Source organism: Leopardus geoffroyi, chromosome B1, assembly GCF_018350155.1.
Source record: "Leopardus geoffroyi isolate Oge1 chromosome B1, O.geoffroyi_Oge1_pat1.0, whole genome shotgun sequence".
Classification (NCBI taxonomy): Eukaryota; Metazoa; Chordata; class Mammalia; order Carnivora; family Felidae; genus Leopardus; species Leopardus geoffroyi.
Genome location: NC_059327.1, coordinates 87,651,472 through 87,667,884, shown reverse-complemented (window position 1 = coordinate 87,667,884; position 16,413 = coordinate 87,651,472). Strand labels below are relative to the sequence as shown.

Here is a 16,413-nt window from a genome sequence, read left to right as displayed (position 1 = left end):
TTATGCCAGGACCTTTGTCACTGCTGCATTCCCTCCTGCCAGCAGGAGCCACGGTTGGTGAACTTTGGAGACCCAGGTACCAGCTGCATGGGCTATCTGCGCGATGCCCACACTGTAGACATCAGTGCTACAGCCACAGCAAGCACACCTATGCCTCAGGTTCCAGGCACAGTGGTCTTATCTGAGGATGCCAGCTCCAATGCTACTCTGGGGGCTCTGAGTGCCAGCATGTCAGACCATGTGCCAAGGAGGGACTCCTTAACTAGAATTTCCTTCTGTGGGCAAAAAATCCCACTAAGGTTATCAGCGGACTTCTTAGCAGGAAACTTGCAGACCTGAAGAGAATGGGGTGATATATTCAAAGGCCTCAAAGGAAAAAAACAAAACAAAACAAAAAAAAACAAAAAACAAAAAACTGCCATCAACCAAGAATACTTCATTCAGAAAAGCTGTCATTCAGAAATAAAGAAGAGTAAATATTTTACCAAACAAAAGCTGAAGGATAGACTTGGCTATAAGAAATGCTAAAGAGGGTGCTTCAAGATAAAAAAAAATAGTAACATGAAAACATATGAAAGTGTAAAATTCACTGGTGAAGGTAAATATATAGTCAAACTGAAAATACTCTCGTATTGCGATGGTATTGTGTGAATGACTTTGAGATTTGCAATATGGTTAAGAGACAAAATTGTTGAAAGTAGCTATGGGTACAATATTTTGTTAATGGACACACAATGTAAAAGATGCAGATTGGGACATCAAAATTAATTGTGTGTGGGAGGCAAGTAAATGGGTAAAACTCTACTATGCAATTGAAGTTAGGTTGTTACCAGCCTAAAATAGATGGCTATAAATATAAGATGTATTATGAAAGCCTCATGGTAACCATAGAGTAAAAACCTATACTAGATACCCAAATGTTAAAGAGAAAAGAATCAAAACAAACCACTACAAAAATATCATCAACTCATAAAGAAAGCAAGCAAGAGAGGAAGAACTAAACATAGGAACTATAAAACAATCAGAAAATAATTAACAAAAAGCCAGTAGTAAGTTTTTATTGATCAATAATTACTTTAAATATAAATGGCTTAATCTCCAATTAAAAGACACAGTATGGCTAAATGGATTAAGAAACAAAACAAAACAAGATTTGTCTACATGTTACCTCTAAGAGACACATTTAAGCATAAGGCCATTCACGTGCTGAAAGTAAGGGGATGAAAAAAGAGAATTCAAGCAAATGGAAACCAAAAGAGAGAGGGGTAGCTATGCTTATATCAGACAAAATAGACCTTAAATTAAAAATGGTAAAAAGAAACAAAAAAGATGATTGCATAATGATAAAAGGATCAATTCATCAAAAAGATACAATAATTTTAATCATATATGTACCCCAAACTGGAGCACCTAAATATATTAGGCAATTATTAAGGGAGAAATAGACAGCAATAGTAGAGAAATTCACTACTCCAATTTCAACAATGGATAGATTATCCAGACCAGAAAATCAATAAGGAAATAATGGATTTGAATGATACTTTAGACCAAATGAACCTAAAAGACATATATAGAACATTCCATCCAACAACGGCAAAATACACATTCTTTTCAAGCACATACAGAACATTCTTTAGATTGATCACATGATAGGTCACAAAACCCTGTTAGCAAATTTAAGAGGATTGAAATTATACCAAGTATCTTTTTAACTGCAATGGCATAAAGATAAAATCAATAACAAGAGGAAAGCTAAAAAATTCACAAATATGTAGAGATTCTCCTGAACAACCAATAGGTCAAAAAAGGAATCAAAAGGGAAATCAAGAAATATAGTGAAATTAACTAAGAAGAGGACTCAAAAATTAAAATAATAAAGAGGGGGCATTTTAACTGATACCACAGATATACAAAGGATTATGAGAGACTTATATGAACCATTATATGCCAATAAACTGAATAACCTAGAATAAATGGATAAATTCCTGGAAACATATGACCTCCTAAGATTAAACCATGAAGTAAAAAAATCTAAACAAACCAATACCAAGTAAGGAGATTGAGTCACTAATAAAAATCCTCCCAACACAGAAAAGCCTGGGAATAGATGGTTTGCACTGGCCAAACATTTAAAGAAGTATTAACACCAACCCTTCTCAAACTGTTCCAAAAAATTCTAAAGGAAGGAACACTCCCAAATTCATTTTATGAGGCCAGCATTATGCTGATACCAAAGTCAGACAAAGACATTATAAGAAAAGAATACCACAGACCAATATTCCTGATGAATACAGATGCAAAAATTTTCAACAAAATATTAGCAAATAAAATTCAACAACCTAATAAGAGGATAATTTACCTATCATTAAGTAGGCTTAATGAGATGCAAGGATGCAAGGATGCATTAATCATAGTACTGGAAATCCTAGCCAGAGCAATTAAGCAAGAAAAAGAAATAAAAGGCACTCATATCAGAAAGATATAAAATGATCTCTGCTCACAGATGGTGATCTCATATATAGAAAACTCTAAACACTCCACTAAAAATCTGCTAGAACTAATACATGAATTCAGTAAAATTGTAGGATACAAAACCAACATATAGAAATCAGTTGCATTTCTATATAGTAACAACAAATTATCTGAAAGAGAAATTAAGAAAGCAATTCCATTTACAATTACATCAAAAACAGTAACATATTTTAGAAACAAATTTAACCAAGGAGGTGAAATACTTGTATACTGACAATTATAAGACATTGATGAAAGAGATTCAAGAAGATACAAATAAATGGAAATATATCTCATGTTCCTATACTGGAAGAATTAATATTGTGAAAATGTCCATATGACCCAAAGTAATCTACAGATTTAATACAATCCCAATCAAAATTCCAAAGACATTTTTCACAGAAATAGAAAAAAACTATCCTAAAATTTGTTTGGAATAACAAAAGACCCTGAATAGCCAAAGGAATCCTGAGAGAGAAGAATTAAACTGGAGGCCTCAAAATACTTGATTTCAAGCCATTTTACAAAGCAACAGTAATCAAAACAGTATGGTAATGGCATAAAAAGAGGCCCATAGGTCAAGGGAACAAAATAGAGAGCCTATATATAAATCCCTACATATATAGTAAACTAAGTTTTGACAAGAATGCCAAGAACGCACAATGGAGAAAGGAGAGTCTCTTTAATGAATTGTTCTAGGAAAACTGTATATCCACATGCAAAAGAATGAAACCCTAGCTTGGGCCCCTATCTTACACCATTCACAAAAATTAACTCAAAATGGATCAAAGATTTAAGTGTAAGACCCAAGATCATAAAATTCCTAGAAGAAAACATAAGGGAAAAGATCCTTGACATTGGTCTAGGCAATGATAAGTCACTAAAAGTACAGGCCACAAAAACTAAAACAAGTGTGGCTATACTAAACTAGACAGCCCTGCACAGCAAAGGAAATAATCAACGAGTTGAGAAGACAACTTACTGAATGGGAGAAAACATTCACAAATCATACATCTGATAAGGGACTACTATCCAAAATAAAGAACTCCTACAACTCAATAGCAAAAGAGAAAATAATCCAAATAAAAACCTGAATAGACATTTTTTTCAAATGTCATACCAAGGTATAGGAATGGCTAACAGGTAAATGAAAAGGTATTCAACATCAATAATCATCAGGGAAATGCAAATCAAAACCATAATGGGACATTACCTTACACGTGCTAGGATGTTTTTTTTTCAAAAAGACAAGGGATAACCAATATTGGTGGGGATGTGAAGGAAAGGGAACCCTTATACACTACTGGTGGCAATGTAAATTGCTATACCCACTATGGAAAACATAATGGCAGTTCCTCATAAAACTACCTATGATCCAGCAATCCTATTCCTGGTGATTTGTGCAAAAGAATTGAAGTCAATATCTCAAAGGTATATCTGCATGCACATCTACGTTAATTGCAGCATTATTCACAATAGCCAAGATATGGAAACAACCTAAGTGTTCATCAACAGCAAAACGGATAGGAAGATGTGATTATACACACACACCCATGTAAACACACACACAATGGAATATATTCAGCCATGAGAAAGAAGGAAATCCTGCCATTTGCAATAACATTATGCTAAGTGGGATAAGTCAGAGAAAGACAAATACTGTATAATATCACTTATATTATAGAATCTAAAACGATGAACTTGTTAAAATAGATAGTAAAAGGATGATTGCCAGAGTTTAGGGGGTCAGGGAATTGGAGAGATATTGTTTAAGAGTACAAACTTAGTTATGAAGATCTAATGCAAAACATAGTGCTTATAGTCGACAATATTGTATTGTAAAAATTTCTAAGAGACTAAATATGAACTGTTCTCAATAACAAAAGGAAATGACAAAGATGTGACATGATAAAAGGTGTTAATGCTAGTGTGGTAATATTGCAATATATAAATGTATCAAACCAACACATTCTACATCTGAAATTTATACAATGTCATAACGTCAAGTATAACTCAATTAAAAAAACAACTTAACTAAAAGAAGAAGAGGTTTAGATTAGAAAGTAGTTCCCAAAATGTAATCACTGGACTGGGATCACTAGCATAGGCTGATATACCAGAAATGCAACTTTTCAAAGCCTTATTCCAGACCTACTAAGTTGGAAACTGAAGGTGGGGCCCAGAAATCTATGATTCTACTAGACACTAAAATATAGAAACTAGCGGGCTGGATGATCTCTAAGGTTATTTTATCTTGGCAATCCTAGAACTCAGCAATGCTAGTTTCTCAGCGTGTTAGTTCTTGTTCATCTCTGATCTTTGTAATCAATCCCTACAGAACCTCTTCAAACTGTACTGATGCTGGAGCCTCTAGAGCCTATCTTCCTGATAGTTTCAGACCCACATCGTCTCTCATCCAGACATACAATCTTTCTCCCCTTTCATGACTTGTCAACTGTAATAGTCCCTTCCAAGCAGTATTTCATGTAACTGCAAAAGGTATATTTTTTATCCTTTGCTTTGCAATAGTGTCCTTCACAGTTGTTTTTCTTCACGCACTAATTTTTATAATATACATTAATTATAAAGAGCCTAGCACAGTTCTGGCAAAGGGTAAACTCCATGTAAATTTTTCTTGAATAAATTACATTTGTTAACAGCCTATTCTACACTGAGATGTGTGTGGAACACAAGGGAGTGCTCAAGGGTAATAAAAATCCATGTTTACAGAAAAGGGAAGTGGTAAAATTACCCAAGAAAAATAGATTGTGGGAAGGTAAGTATCCATCAATAGAATGGGATATATGGTTTTTGTAAGCAGAGAAGGAACCAGGGCTATCTGGTAGGTTGAAACAGTAGGAGAGTTCAGGCATCTGCAATAGTGGATTGCAAAGCAGTGAGGTTAAATGTACATCCTCTCCAACTCTTCCTCCCATGACTGGCTTGTGTGTGTGTGTGTGTGTGTGTGTGTGTGTGTGTGTGTGTGTGTGTATGCGCACGCGCTCACTTCCGTGCATGTGGGGGAGGGGGGCGGCGGGGGGAGGGTTGCCTACTCACATTTATCTACTGAACAAAAGCCTTTTCCAAAAGTCTGTTTCTGCATTCTGGGACCTCCAGCCCTTTGCTTTCTTAGACCTCTTACTTACCCATGTCACAACACAGCATCAGTTTCAGAGAAAAGGAGAACAACTTAGAGGTCCTGATGCTTTGCTAGTGTGACATTCTCCTTTCTGAAAGCTCAATTTAGATCTTCTATTCAGCAGCACACAGAGGGGCAAAGAATCTGTCTTCTGGTTCTGCACACCCATTCCCTTCTTCCGTGTTCAATCAGTTCTGTTACATTCTCTCCTCTGACTCTCATATTCTCTCCTGGGATCTCAAAATTTGAATAATTGTCATCATAAAGGAGGTTTGGGCAGAAGTGACTGATTTTGGCCTGAGTAAGCTGTTAGAGTTAAACCATCTTTTCCTTCTAGGTCATCTACATCCATGGGGTCAGACAGAGGTACTCAGCAGACCCAAGTAACCCACTATAGAAGCTTCCTGCTTGCCCAGAAAAGCTGCAGAGCATGTGGAACTCAGCTGCATCCATGCTCATTTAAGGCTTTTGCCTTTGGAGATAATCAACTCCATGACACTATCCTTTCAAACAAAGTTGAGCCAATGAGTCTGCACTTGGTGTTTTCAGTATCTGCAAGCCCCAAGAGCAAAGAGCAATTGCAGTATTTTTAGCTTTACTTTTCACGTTCAGTCATTTTTGAAATCAGCTGAAACAACTAACCTTGCAAAAGCTGATTTACCCAAGAACACTTGGTACAAGTATGGGGACTTGTAGCCAAAACGGGCTAAGTCTGTGAAGTATTAGCACAAAACCAATCTTCTCCACAAACCATAGTAAAAATAACAGTTATGTGTGTTGTTTTTTGTTTGTTTGTTTTATTTGTTGTTGTTCGTTTTTGTTTAAAAAAAAAAAAACAGCTTCCAAAACATTTCTCATGCATGGTTTCATTTCAGCCTTACAGTGAAGATGGTTTGGGCCCCTGAGAAATGCAGGCAAGCTTAACTAATTTAAAATATGGCGATGCAGTCTTCTTGAACAGCCAGTCAAATGCATTACACAGCTTTCAAGGAGGTATCATAAACGAAGTTATCGTGACAGACTGTAAGAAGCATATGCTTTTAGAACCCCAGAATTACAAAGTCCTTGTCTACAAAGATGGACTAGGATCATTTTGCTGGTGCTCCCAAGTACCCTTCTTCGTAATCAAAGATGTTGCTTAAATACAGTTGCCCTCCATATCTTGCCCTGACAAGAGGGACCAACTTCCGGTCACCCCACTCATCTCAGCCCTGACACAGGTGGGCTGATAAATAGGGGCAGCCTAGCCAGGGCTGGCCACGTCTAGCTACCTCTGTGTATTTGAGTATGTCCGTGGGGTGTCTGCCCCATTTTCCTTGGGTGAGAAGCTCATGTTTCCATAAATACATTTTAAAAAATACCCAGAAAAATTCACCACTCTGTCACAGATGGCAGAAAAATGTGTTCTGTGTATCTGACTATTCCCTTAAGAGCACATTTTCTTTTCACCCTAGGAATGCTATCAAACAAAATGTGGTTCAACACTGGCATCCTGTGGCCAGAGAAATTCATCAAATCTCAGAAAATCTCAGATCCTCTGGTTCTGAACATTCCTGGCTATCTGTACCGCGTGGCTTTTTCACCATTTTCTGAAGGCTGTTTGGTTACCTCACATTGTTTGTGGAAGCACCTTAGGCAAGATGTATTTTGGTCAACTATCATTTCGGAAGGCTAACCTGTTCATGTATATTAGGGTGAAAATAAATGACAACAGAAGGTCTAAAGAATGTTACCCAACAACAACAACAAAAATTTGATATCAAATCACAGATGCTCTCCAAGTTCACACTGAGTTTTTTTCCTAATGAGGAGGCAGTTGGGAAAAGAGGCAAGGTAGTGGGCAAGACTCTGCTGTTTGTGTGTCTGTGTATGAGTGTTTTGTTTTGGCCAAAGGCGAGGAAAATACTTGCTATCGCAGCAATAAATATTATGAATTTTCTTTATTTTACTACAAGAATGCCGCCTAAGAGGAAAATCAAACAAAATTATGGAGGATTGTTGTTTTTGCTACTCACTTTCAAGGCAGCTATAAAGACAAAGGGTTACAAGGCTCACAGTTTAAAGGCAGAATTGCCATGCTCCCTGGTAAGACTTAATGGCATTTTTGAGATCCAAATAACCATTAGGGGACTACTGCATGGCGGCTGCTTTCACAAATGGCTACACTAAATTTGGAGTCCTTGGAGATGTTTGAAACATCATTAGAGACAGAAAAACAACAAAAAACTTCAGCATCACATGAGCGTGGAAAACCATCAAAGAGGGGTCAAGTGTGAAAAGTGGGGAGCTGGTATGCACTGACAAAGAAATGGTGCAAAATACGTGCATGTTAACAACAGGAAAGGGCACTGAGAGTTGCCTGCCTCCCAACAGGAAGAACACAATCCCTACTATGTGGGGGAAAGCATGGAGTTGGCTCCTTCATCATGCTCCTTCTCATCATAGCCCAACTGTAGGAGTACTAGCTCTTTCTTCCTCAGTTCTCTGGCTTTTCCATGGTGCTCAGGGGTTTGAACTGTCTCTGGCCAGGATCTGAGATAGACCCAGTCCTCACAGTGATGAACGCTAATTCGTCTTAAACGTTGGTCATCAGGATGGTAGTTATTGTTCAACAAGATTCTTTTTCCTTTCAGAAAAGTTTCTATATTTGTTGCCTACCATGGAGAAAACGGAACTAAAAATATCCCACAGAAAACTGGTGTGATCTAACAAGAAGTCGAGCTTAAATACCCTGCTAGACAATCAGTGTGCCCGTGTTAGCCTTGAGGAACCCAATTTTTATAGTAATACCTCTTCAGGGAATAGTGTTACCAGCTAGAAAACAAAATTCAGATATAAATAGCAGTGTAAGGTCTAAATATACCAAATGCCAATTAAAAGCTAATAAAGAGTAGTATCAAAAGTCTATTTTAAGTGGCTGACTTCTAAATGAGTTTCTGTAGCACACTAGAGAGTCAATATGTAGACATATTATTGCAGGGTTTTGTTTGTTTGTTTGTTTGTTTTTGAGTTTTAATAACACTGACATTATTTGTTCACAATTTTATCAGAGATATCAGAAATCTCCCTGAACTTTTTACCAGGTTTTTAAAAATTAATTACAGTAAAAGAAGTAAATTTAAGTGGGTGAGAACAAAAGTTGTTTTCTAAACTCCCCTAACTCAGTAGCAAGAACATGGTTGTTCCTCTGGCTATATTTTTCACTTCTCTCGTGTTCTCCAGGTGCCCACTCTAGAAAGACCATGGACTTTGACGTCCAGCAGATGTGGGTTCAAATCCTGGCTCAATGGTTTAAAATCTTTACACTCAAAAATAAATTCTCTATCTCCCTGGGTCCTGTTTCCCATCAGACATAGGACTAATAAGCACCATCTCACATATGGAGCTTGTGCAAGACAGAACAAGATGAGGTAAGGAAAAACCTCACTCAGCAGAGCCCTGACAGATAGGTAGGCTGTCAACAGAGGCTGTCCTAAGCACCCTTTCTATCTACTCTCCCTGATATTTCCTCTCCTATATTTCTTCTCCCCGCAATTTACCTGGTCCCTGAGACCTTTTAGGTTTTCCTCTTTAATATCTTTCACTTTCTCTTGGACCCTGCCAGCACCATCCATGATCAGAGCCTTCTCAGTCCTTATGCAGGGTTACCGTGGTAACTACCAATCCTGGGCCCTTTCAGCCTTGACCCTCTGTAATCCATCCTCACTGTATCCACAACGATTTTTATAAAATACAGCACTGCCTGAATTTGAATTCTAGCTGGTCTACCTAATATCTGCATGACTTGGAACAAGTTATACGAATTCTTCTACTGTATAACGCAGTATCTGGAAAATGGAGATAATGATTTTTCCTACTTCAGAAGGTTGTTACAAGGATTAAATAAGGTCATATATGTGCTAACACATAGAAATCACAACATAAATGTGAGGTATAATTCTTCTCTTCATTGTTCTTGCTGTTCTTACGACCCTTTAGCGATTCACCATGCCTATGAAATAGGGTAGTGTCGTAATCATGATATTTGAGGCCTTTGTAGGGCTCTGCCTAACTCCCTATCACTCAGCAAGAGCAGGTTATGCTATAGAATCAATAAGCTGAGCTCAACCCAGAGTAAAAAATAATTAGGTTAGTAAGGGATTCGAGAAAGCAATTAGGTCATTTATAGAACTGCTGATAAAATTCTATCTAAAAAAGCTCTCTTAAGAAGTGATTAGAGCAGCTCAAACTAAATATCCTGAAAGGATTGAGTGGCTCTACCCTAAACATCCTTCCTGCTTCTTCTTCTCCTAGTTCTAATTAACATGTAATAATGTATTTAAACTAGCAGTTGCCTTTAAGGTGCATGTGTGTATGTACACATAGATGGGTCTTCTACAATATAGTCTCTCAAGAGGTCCTGAAACTGTGTAAGAGTCTTACCTGACATTCTTCTAAACCACTTGGGCTTCTTGTCCCATATGATAAAGAGATAGTATGCAGGGACCCCAGTCAGAGTAATGATGAAACCGATCCCTGTACTAAATGGATCCGAATACAGGGAAAGGGCCACCATGAAGAGACACGTGAAGGAGAACAAAGCCGGGATGAACAGTGGCACCTGGAACACAGCACAAGGGGGAAAAAAAATCACTTCAAACAGTTCCAGAGACAGAAGATGGGTTCAAGAAGAGTGCGTCGGTCAAGTCATACGATCAGATGATCCCCGCTGGTCATGTGAGCAGGTTACAGGCACCATCCCACCTTACCGTAATAGCAACAGCTCTTTAATAGGGCACAGAGAATGTAGCAAACCTACTCCCTTAAATCTTTAAAAAAAAAATCTTTGAAAAGAACAAACCTAGGATAATGAAGTATGTTTCATCAGAGATGTTTTCTTTGAATTGTTTCACTAGTTAAGTACCAGTGTGACTTATGTTTTTGATTTTAAAAGGTTGGCTCTTTGATAATTATGATTAGAATCTGCTTGAATGTAGAGTCAAGAGCACGGGCTGCTTGTTACGTGTTAAAGCCTTTCAGTGCATATTGATTTTCTTTGGGAGACTCACAATAAGAACTGACAGGAAAAAAACAGACCAACTCCTATTCAACCGCTAATAAAGATGTTGCCAGCATTAGGCAATGGATGTAATTAGAAACAAATTCTGACAACATGACTGACAACATTATCTGTGTTATTTCTTAAAAGCAAATAGATAGTGAGGTCAAATCAATCCATGAATGTTCAAGGCTAAAGGAGATGAGAAACATATTCATCAACTCTCGCAAAAGGAAATGCTTAGTCACAGTAAAGGGTATTCTATTAAGGATATGTTGATACATCTTCACTTTCCCTCTTTATTTTACATTTTTATTCCTTCTAGAATATACCTTCTAGAATGTATAAGAAGAGCAACATAACAAGTCATAACATCTAAGAATACTTAAAGTGCTTGTTTTGTAAAGCAGCATCCTTTTTAGAGTTTCAATTAGTGACAATTCCATATGTATCTGCCTCTGTCTTTCTCAGCATGGCTATCCACAATTACTCAGCATAAAAACACAAGTATCCCATACTTTGAACACATCAGGTCATTAGACACATTCAAGAGAAAGCAACATGCAATGCCCTATATATCTACCACTTTTCAGAAATGTGACATATAAAGTTAGGCACCGCACATAAACAACTTGCTGAATTATTTTTCCAAGCTAAAATAAATCCGATAAGAAGGCACTGCCTGCAAGAGTTAAGCATTTTATTCCAGAGGATGCTGCCCCCCGCCCAAGTTCCTCATCATCAAGTTATGACTAAGGGAGGACTAGGTATTAGGGGAAAGATTTATGTAAACCCATCAAGATTACTGAGGTTACCTTGAAAGGACGATGCATCTCTGGGCGTTTGTATCGAAGATAAATCAGCCCAGCAACCGCCAGCCCAATAAAAAGCCACCTGGCAAAACTGAGGAAATTCAGCAGACTGTAGAGGTCCCCCGAGAAGAGCATTATCATCGTCAAGGGGTGCTGGGGGAAGGGGGAGAAAAACCACACTCAGTGAGTTAAGAGAGAACACAGCTGGTAACAAACAATAACATCACTACAAATTATGATGATCTTTTTCATGATTATTTATACTGATAATCTACCACACTGATATTCTGTATTTTCTGCTCTTATACTCCATTACGCACCAGTAGCGGCATGAGAACACCATTACCACTTAATCAGAGAGAATTTTATGTGGATGTTTAGTTTTTAGTCGGTTTATTATTATTATTTTTTTTTCATTTGAGAGAAGAGAATGTGTTTTCAAAGAGTAAAACACCGGAGAGTCAATGACTTAAATTTAAAGATCTAGAGACTGAGAGGATTGGTAAATAACTAATGCCCCAGATCAAAAGTGTACCCAATTAGAAAACGCGAAGAGGGCTCTGTAAATGGTTTCTGAGAGGCCCTTGGCTATGCACACGCATGAAACACAGCCACTTCTAGGGGATTCTGCCGTCTCCTGAATGCAAAATATTGACCTTTTCTTCCTCCACACTTCCTCTGCCCGTGTGCTTGCCATGTGTGACCCTCAAGACTGCAGAAAAGAATGAAGCACAGAGATCAGCTTAGCAATGTCTCTGCAGCTGCACATGCCAAGGACAGCACCACTGATAGCAGAGGCTTAAAATGAAAGCCCTCTTCACCGAACAATACATTCTGTTCCCACAAGTGACGTTAACTTCCAGATTCCGCACAGAGAGGATGCATACTTTACAAAGAAATTTCAAGGAAACATTCTGAAACAGATTAAATGCATAGAGCAAAGTGTCCAATGTATTCTACTCTGCTCCCTGACAGCAGATTCCATTTGACCAAAATGTTACAAAGTAGTAGGTAAAAGTGAATATAACATTGCCAATGGGTATTTGAGGACTTTTATACCTTGCACAGTCTTCTGTACCCGACCCTTCACAACTACTTTTCTCTGCATGATGAATTCTATAGCTCACATCTCAGGTTTGGTGCTTTTATTTCTTCCCTTTAGAGGTGCACTCAAATATTTCCCTTTTTTATTACAGAATCACTGCACTGTCTAGGATTTCATCCAATTTTGCCTCTAATTTTGCGTGCATTTCATTATAAGGGGCCTATGATATGACATCTTGGTGCTGTTGGACTGTGGCTTTTAGCTCTACTTTCAGTATGTAGAAATGGGACTCGTTCCACATTCTTTTCTGTGAGACTCTGTGTCGATGACAGAAGCCAAGGTAATCACTTCCCTTAGACCTCACGCATTTCTACAAAGGTGCAAAAGAAGTGATGTGGTTATTGTCCCATAGCATCAAATACGCATCAGAAATACTGAATAAGAAATACTGGGAAGCGATGGAAAATATCCTGCCTCTCACTCTCCACCAAGATATATATAGATCCGATTTAGCAACGAATAGAAAGTAAAGCACTAGCTACAGTCTGGTTTGAATTCCTCTTTGCTAACCCATTATTCAAGCTTCTATCTAGGTATACTTTTTAATATGCATTACCAAAACAATAACAGCTGGCAGAGGAGTGTGCTTGCGGACATGAATCATGGAGAGGATTTCTGGAAGGTGACCCTCTCGAGACGCAACATAGAATAACCTGATGGGAGAAAAATGTGGATGGAGTTGACTGGATAATTGATCATTTCAAAGGGAAAAATCCAGAAACCTAAGAGAACACTTGCATCTAATTTTATACCATATGGTTTGTCATTTCTTAGGAGATTACTTCGGTTTCGCTTTTCAGATAAGGCAGAGAATCAAGAGAAATCTGACTTCGAATTTCAGAAAATCTACCAACACATTACATTATGCTTTGAGGGGAAACAATAGCAACATTCGACTCAGCATAGCTCTCCCTACATGTAAATAGCTGACGGTGAATCTAGTTCTAGATTCTTAGTATTGTATGCGTGCTGTCAATCCGATCCAGCCCAACACACACACCTACACACACATACGCATGCACGCACACACAGACATGCACACGTATGACCTTATATTTGTATTTTTCTGATTGGATTTTAATCTTATGTTAAAATAAAGGGGACTTTTGCATCAAACAAAACAAAAGGGATGCACGTGGTGGGGTAGTGATTTCTGGCGTCTCTTGCTTTACTTTTTCTCCTGTCACCTTTAGAGAAACAGAGATTTTATCACCAGAAATAAAACGCTGTTGTTAGACTCTGTAGACATACTATAAAAAAAAAAAGACGAAAAAGAAAAAGAAAAGAAAAAGAAAAAAGTTCCCTGCCAGGCTTCAGTGTAGGCTATGAGTAGACAAGCAGTGCCCTCTACTGGGCAGAATGAGACATGCTATTGATACTTGGACGAGGACTTCGATCTTACATGCCTCTTTAAAAACAACAGGTTTGGAGGCACTATTTTTTTTCTTTTTAAGCCTACTCTTATCACATCCAATCTCAAAAACAGAAATGCATTTCTGGAAATGCTTGAACTTGCTCACCTGGAGACAGCAAACACACCACCATTCATGGAGCCAAAGCAGGAGAGGGCAACAAAGATCGGAACTGCTAATGAGAAATTTCCCAGTAGCCGCTCAGAAAAGGTCTAGTGAGAGACAGAACGAAGCAAATTAATGCTCTGCCAGAAAGTGGAATAAAATGAAACAATTTAGTCCAAACTCGCTCTCTGACTTTCTTTTTTAGTCTGGTGATAGGTGTATGCTTTATAATCTTTTTTTGTGGTTAGGGTCAGGCTAACTTCTTAGACAATAATCAAAAGCAGTATCGTGGCATTGCTTTTTGCAAAACTGTGGCCAAAGGTCTAAATAAGCACCTTCTCTCTACTTCCAAAAAGCAACGATCCATTTATTGACTCTTTATTAACTACGATGTCTATCATCTCTGATTCTGGTAAGTAAAAAAAAGCTCGGTTCAGAAGTTCTCCCACTGGAGACAGAAATCCTTCTCTTCAACCTGGAATGCCTTCTCTTCAACCTGGAAAGCCACATTTTTATAGTGAGGTACAAATGTACACTGAGAAGTATTACAGATAACTTGTTTCATATCCCAATCCTCCTGTTAGGACACAAAGTATAGTGAGAAATAATTGATGACTTAATCGCTTATCTCATCTATATACGAGCAGTTCCAAAAATCTTGTGCCTAGAATAATCACATTAGCTGAATCTTTCTGTATTGAGTCACTCCCTCCCTCTCAGGGATCTGCCAGTTCCTTCTGTGGTTTCCCATAAAAAGGCTAGAATACAGATACAAGCTTGAGAAGATCAAGCCACAGAAAATATGAGAGATAAACAAAAGTTCCAAAATGTCCTTTCATGCCATAGTATATGCAACACTGCAAATTTCCATGAAGGATGTATTTTCAAAAAAAAACAAAAAACAAAAAACAAAAACCCAACAACCACTATGTGGGATTCTTTAGTTGTCCTTGATGCAGCTGGTGCTATGTAATTAATGGGCCACGTTGCACTCAAAGAGTAAGTGCTGCCCTTTGTCTGGGAAGATGAGATGACTGACCCGACATTAGCAAACTTTGTACATTTGGTTGTCTGTTAGGACTTACAGCAGTGGCAAAGTCTTGTTTTAATACAGTGAACACTCACGGAGGTTCACACGAAATGAGATAATTTGTTCCCTGTGGATGTTGCCGATATGAGGTAATAGTGACTATTTTAAAAGGAACTGACATCTAGCGATGGGAAGTTATATTTTCACCCTTCATTGTTATGAGGTCACAAAGAAATGCTCCTTTACCAGCTAAGTTTTGATGCAAAATAAAAGTATGTGTCACAGAATAACATTCCTGTAACATGACCTTTGAGAGCAAAGATGGTCCCGAGGTCAAATAAATTTTGGAAAGTGTTGTAAAATTATAAGTATCCACTTCTTAGGGAGTTAAAATGCACATTAGCATCTTTAGTATTCTGAGAAGTGCTAGAGCAATGACATCTGCTTAACTTTGAATAACTCAGTATTTCCTAAAATTAATAATATCCCATTACTGGTATTCAAAAGGATAGACTAGAAAAAACAAATACGTATGGTCCTTTGGAAATTCTTAAGTGGTACTTTGGAAAAAAGATTTGAACTCAGCATTTGAAAAGTTTATGAACAGGAAAGAATAAAGAATAAATCACAATTTGCATGCCAAAAAATACATTAATTTAAGTTCAGTAACTGCCCACCTATCCTTAAAGTCACGTTGGAAAAGTATCTTCTATTCAACATGCACATGTGGAAATGTGTTTCCCAGCACGTATATGTGGAAATGTTTTACAGGAAACGAACAATGCAGGAAACCATACAGGACTTTGGCTGTCTCAGTTAAATGGAATTGCTAAGGTGTGTTCTAAATTTTTTATACACTCATTATCATTCAGGTCAAGAAAAGATTACTGAATTTCAAAACACTTTCTGCTGGAGGGAACTACTGTAAAATTGCATCAACTCATTAACCTAAATTCAAATTGGCATGTTCCCAACTTGGACTTACCACTGCCACTGCATTTGAAAGCAACAGCTCCTCGGCACTAATGGTCGTAAAGTAGGCCACATTTGTTAGCACGTAGCCGGTGGTGACGATGGCCATGGATATACAGATTGCAAGGGGGATGGTTCTGAAATGCACAAAGGAATTGCTTATTAGTCATCTTTTGTTAGTCATTCTCTGAAAGCAAAGACGATAGGATAACAGGCTGATTCAGACAAAGACTAAAATGGTATACACGATAATTACAGGATCTGTTGTTGTATGTGTGTTTTACTGGGG

General features: G+C 37.8%; 1 protein-coding gene across 1 annotated transcript in view; it reads right to left on the bottom strand.

The window, feature by feature from the left end:
- Positions 1-16,413, bottom strand: part of SLC7A11 (solute carrier family 7 member 11) — an 81,832-nt gene that overhangs the window by 9,210 nt on the left and 56,209 nt on the right. Inside the window, exons 7-11 of the mRNA XM_045467419.1 lie at positions 16,138-16,261; positions 14,126-14,229; positions 13,162-13,258; positions 11,504-11,653; positions 10,073-10,250 (exon numbers count right to left, since the gene is read on the bottom strand). Coding sequence (XP_045323375.1) covers positions 10,073-10,250; positions 11,504-11,653; positions 13,162-13,258; positions 14,126-14,229; positions 16,138-16,261 — 653 coding nt within the window. The remainder of the gene's footprint in view (positions 1-10,072; positions 10,251-11,503; positions 11,654-13,161; positions 13,259-14,125; positions 14,230-16,137; positions 16,262-16,413) is intronic.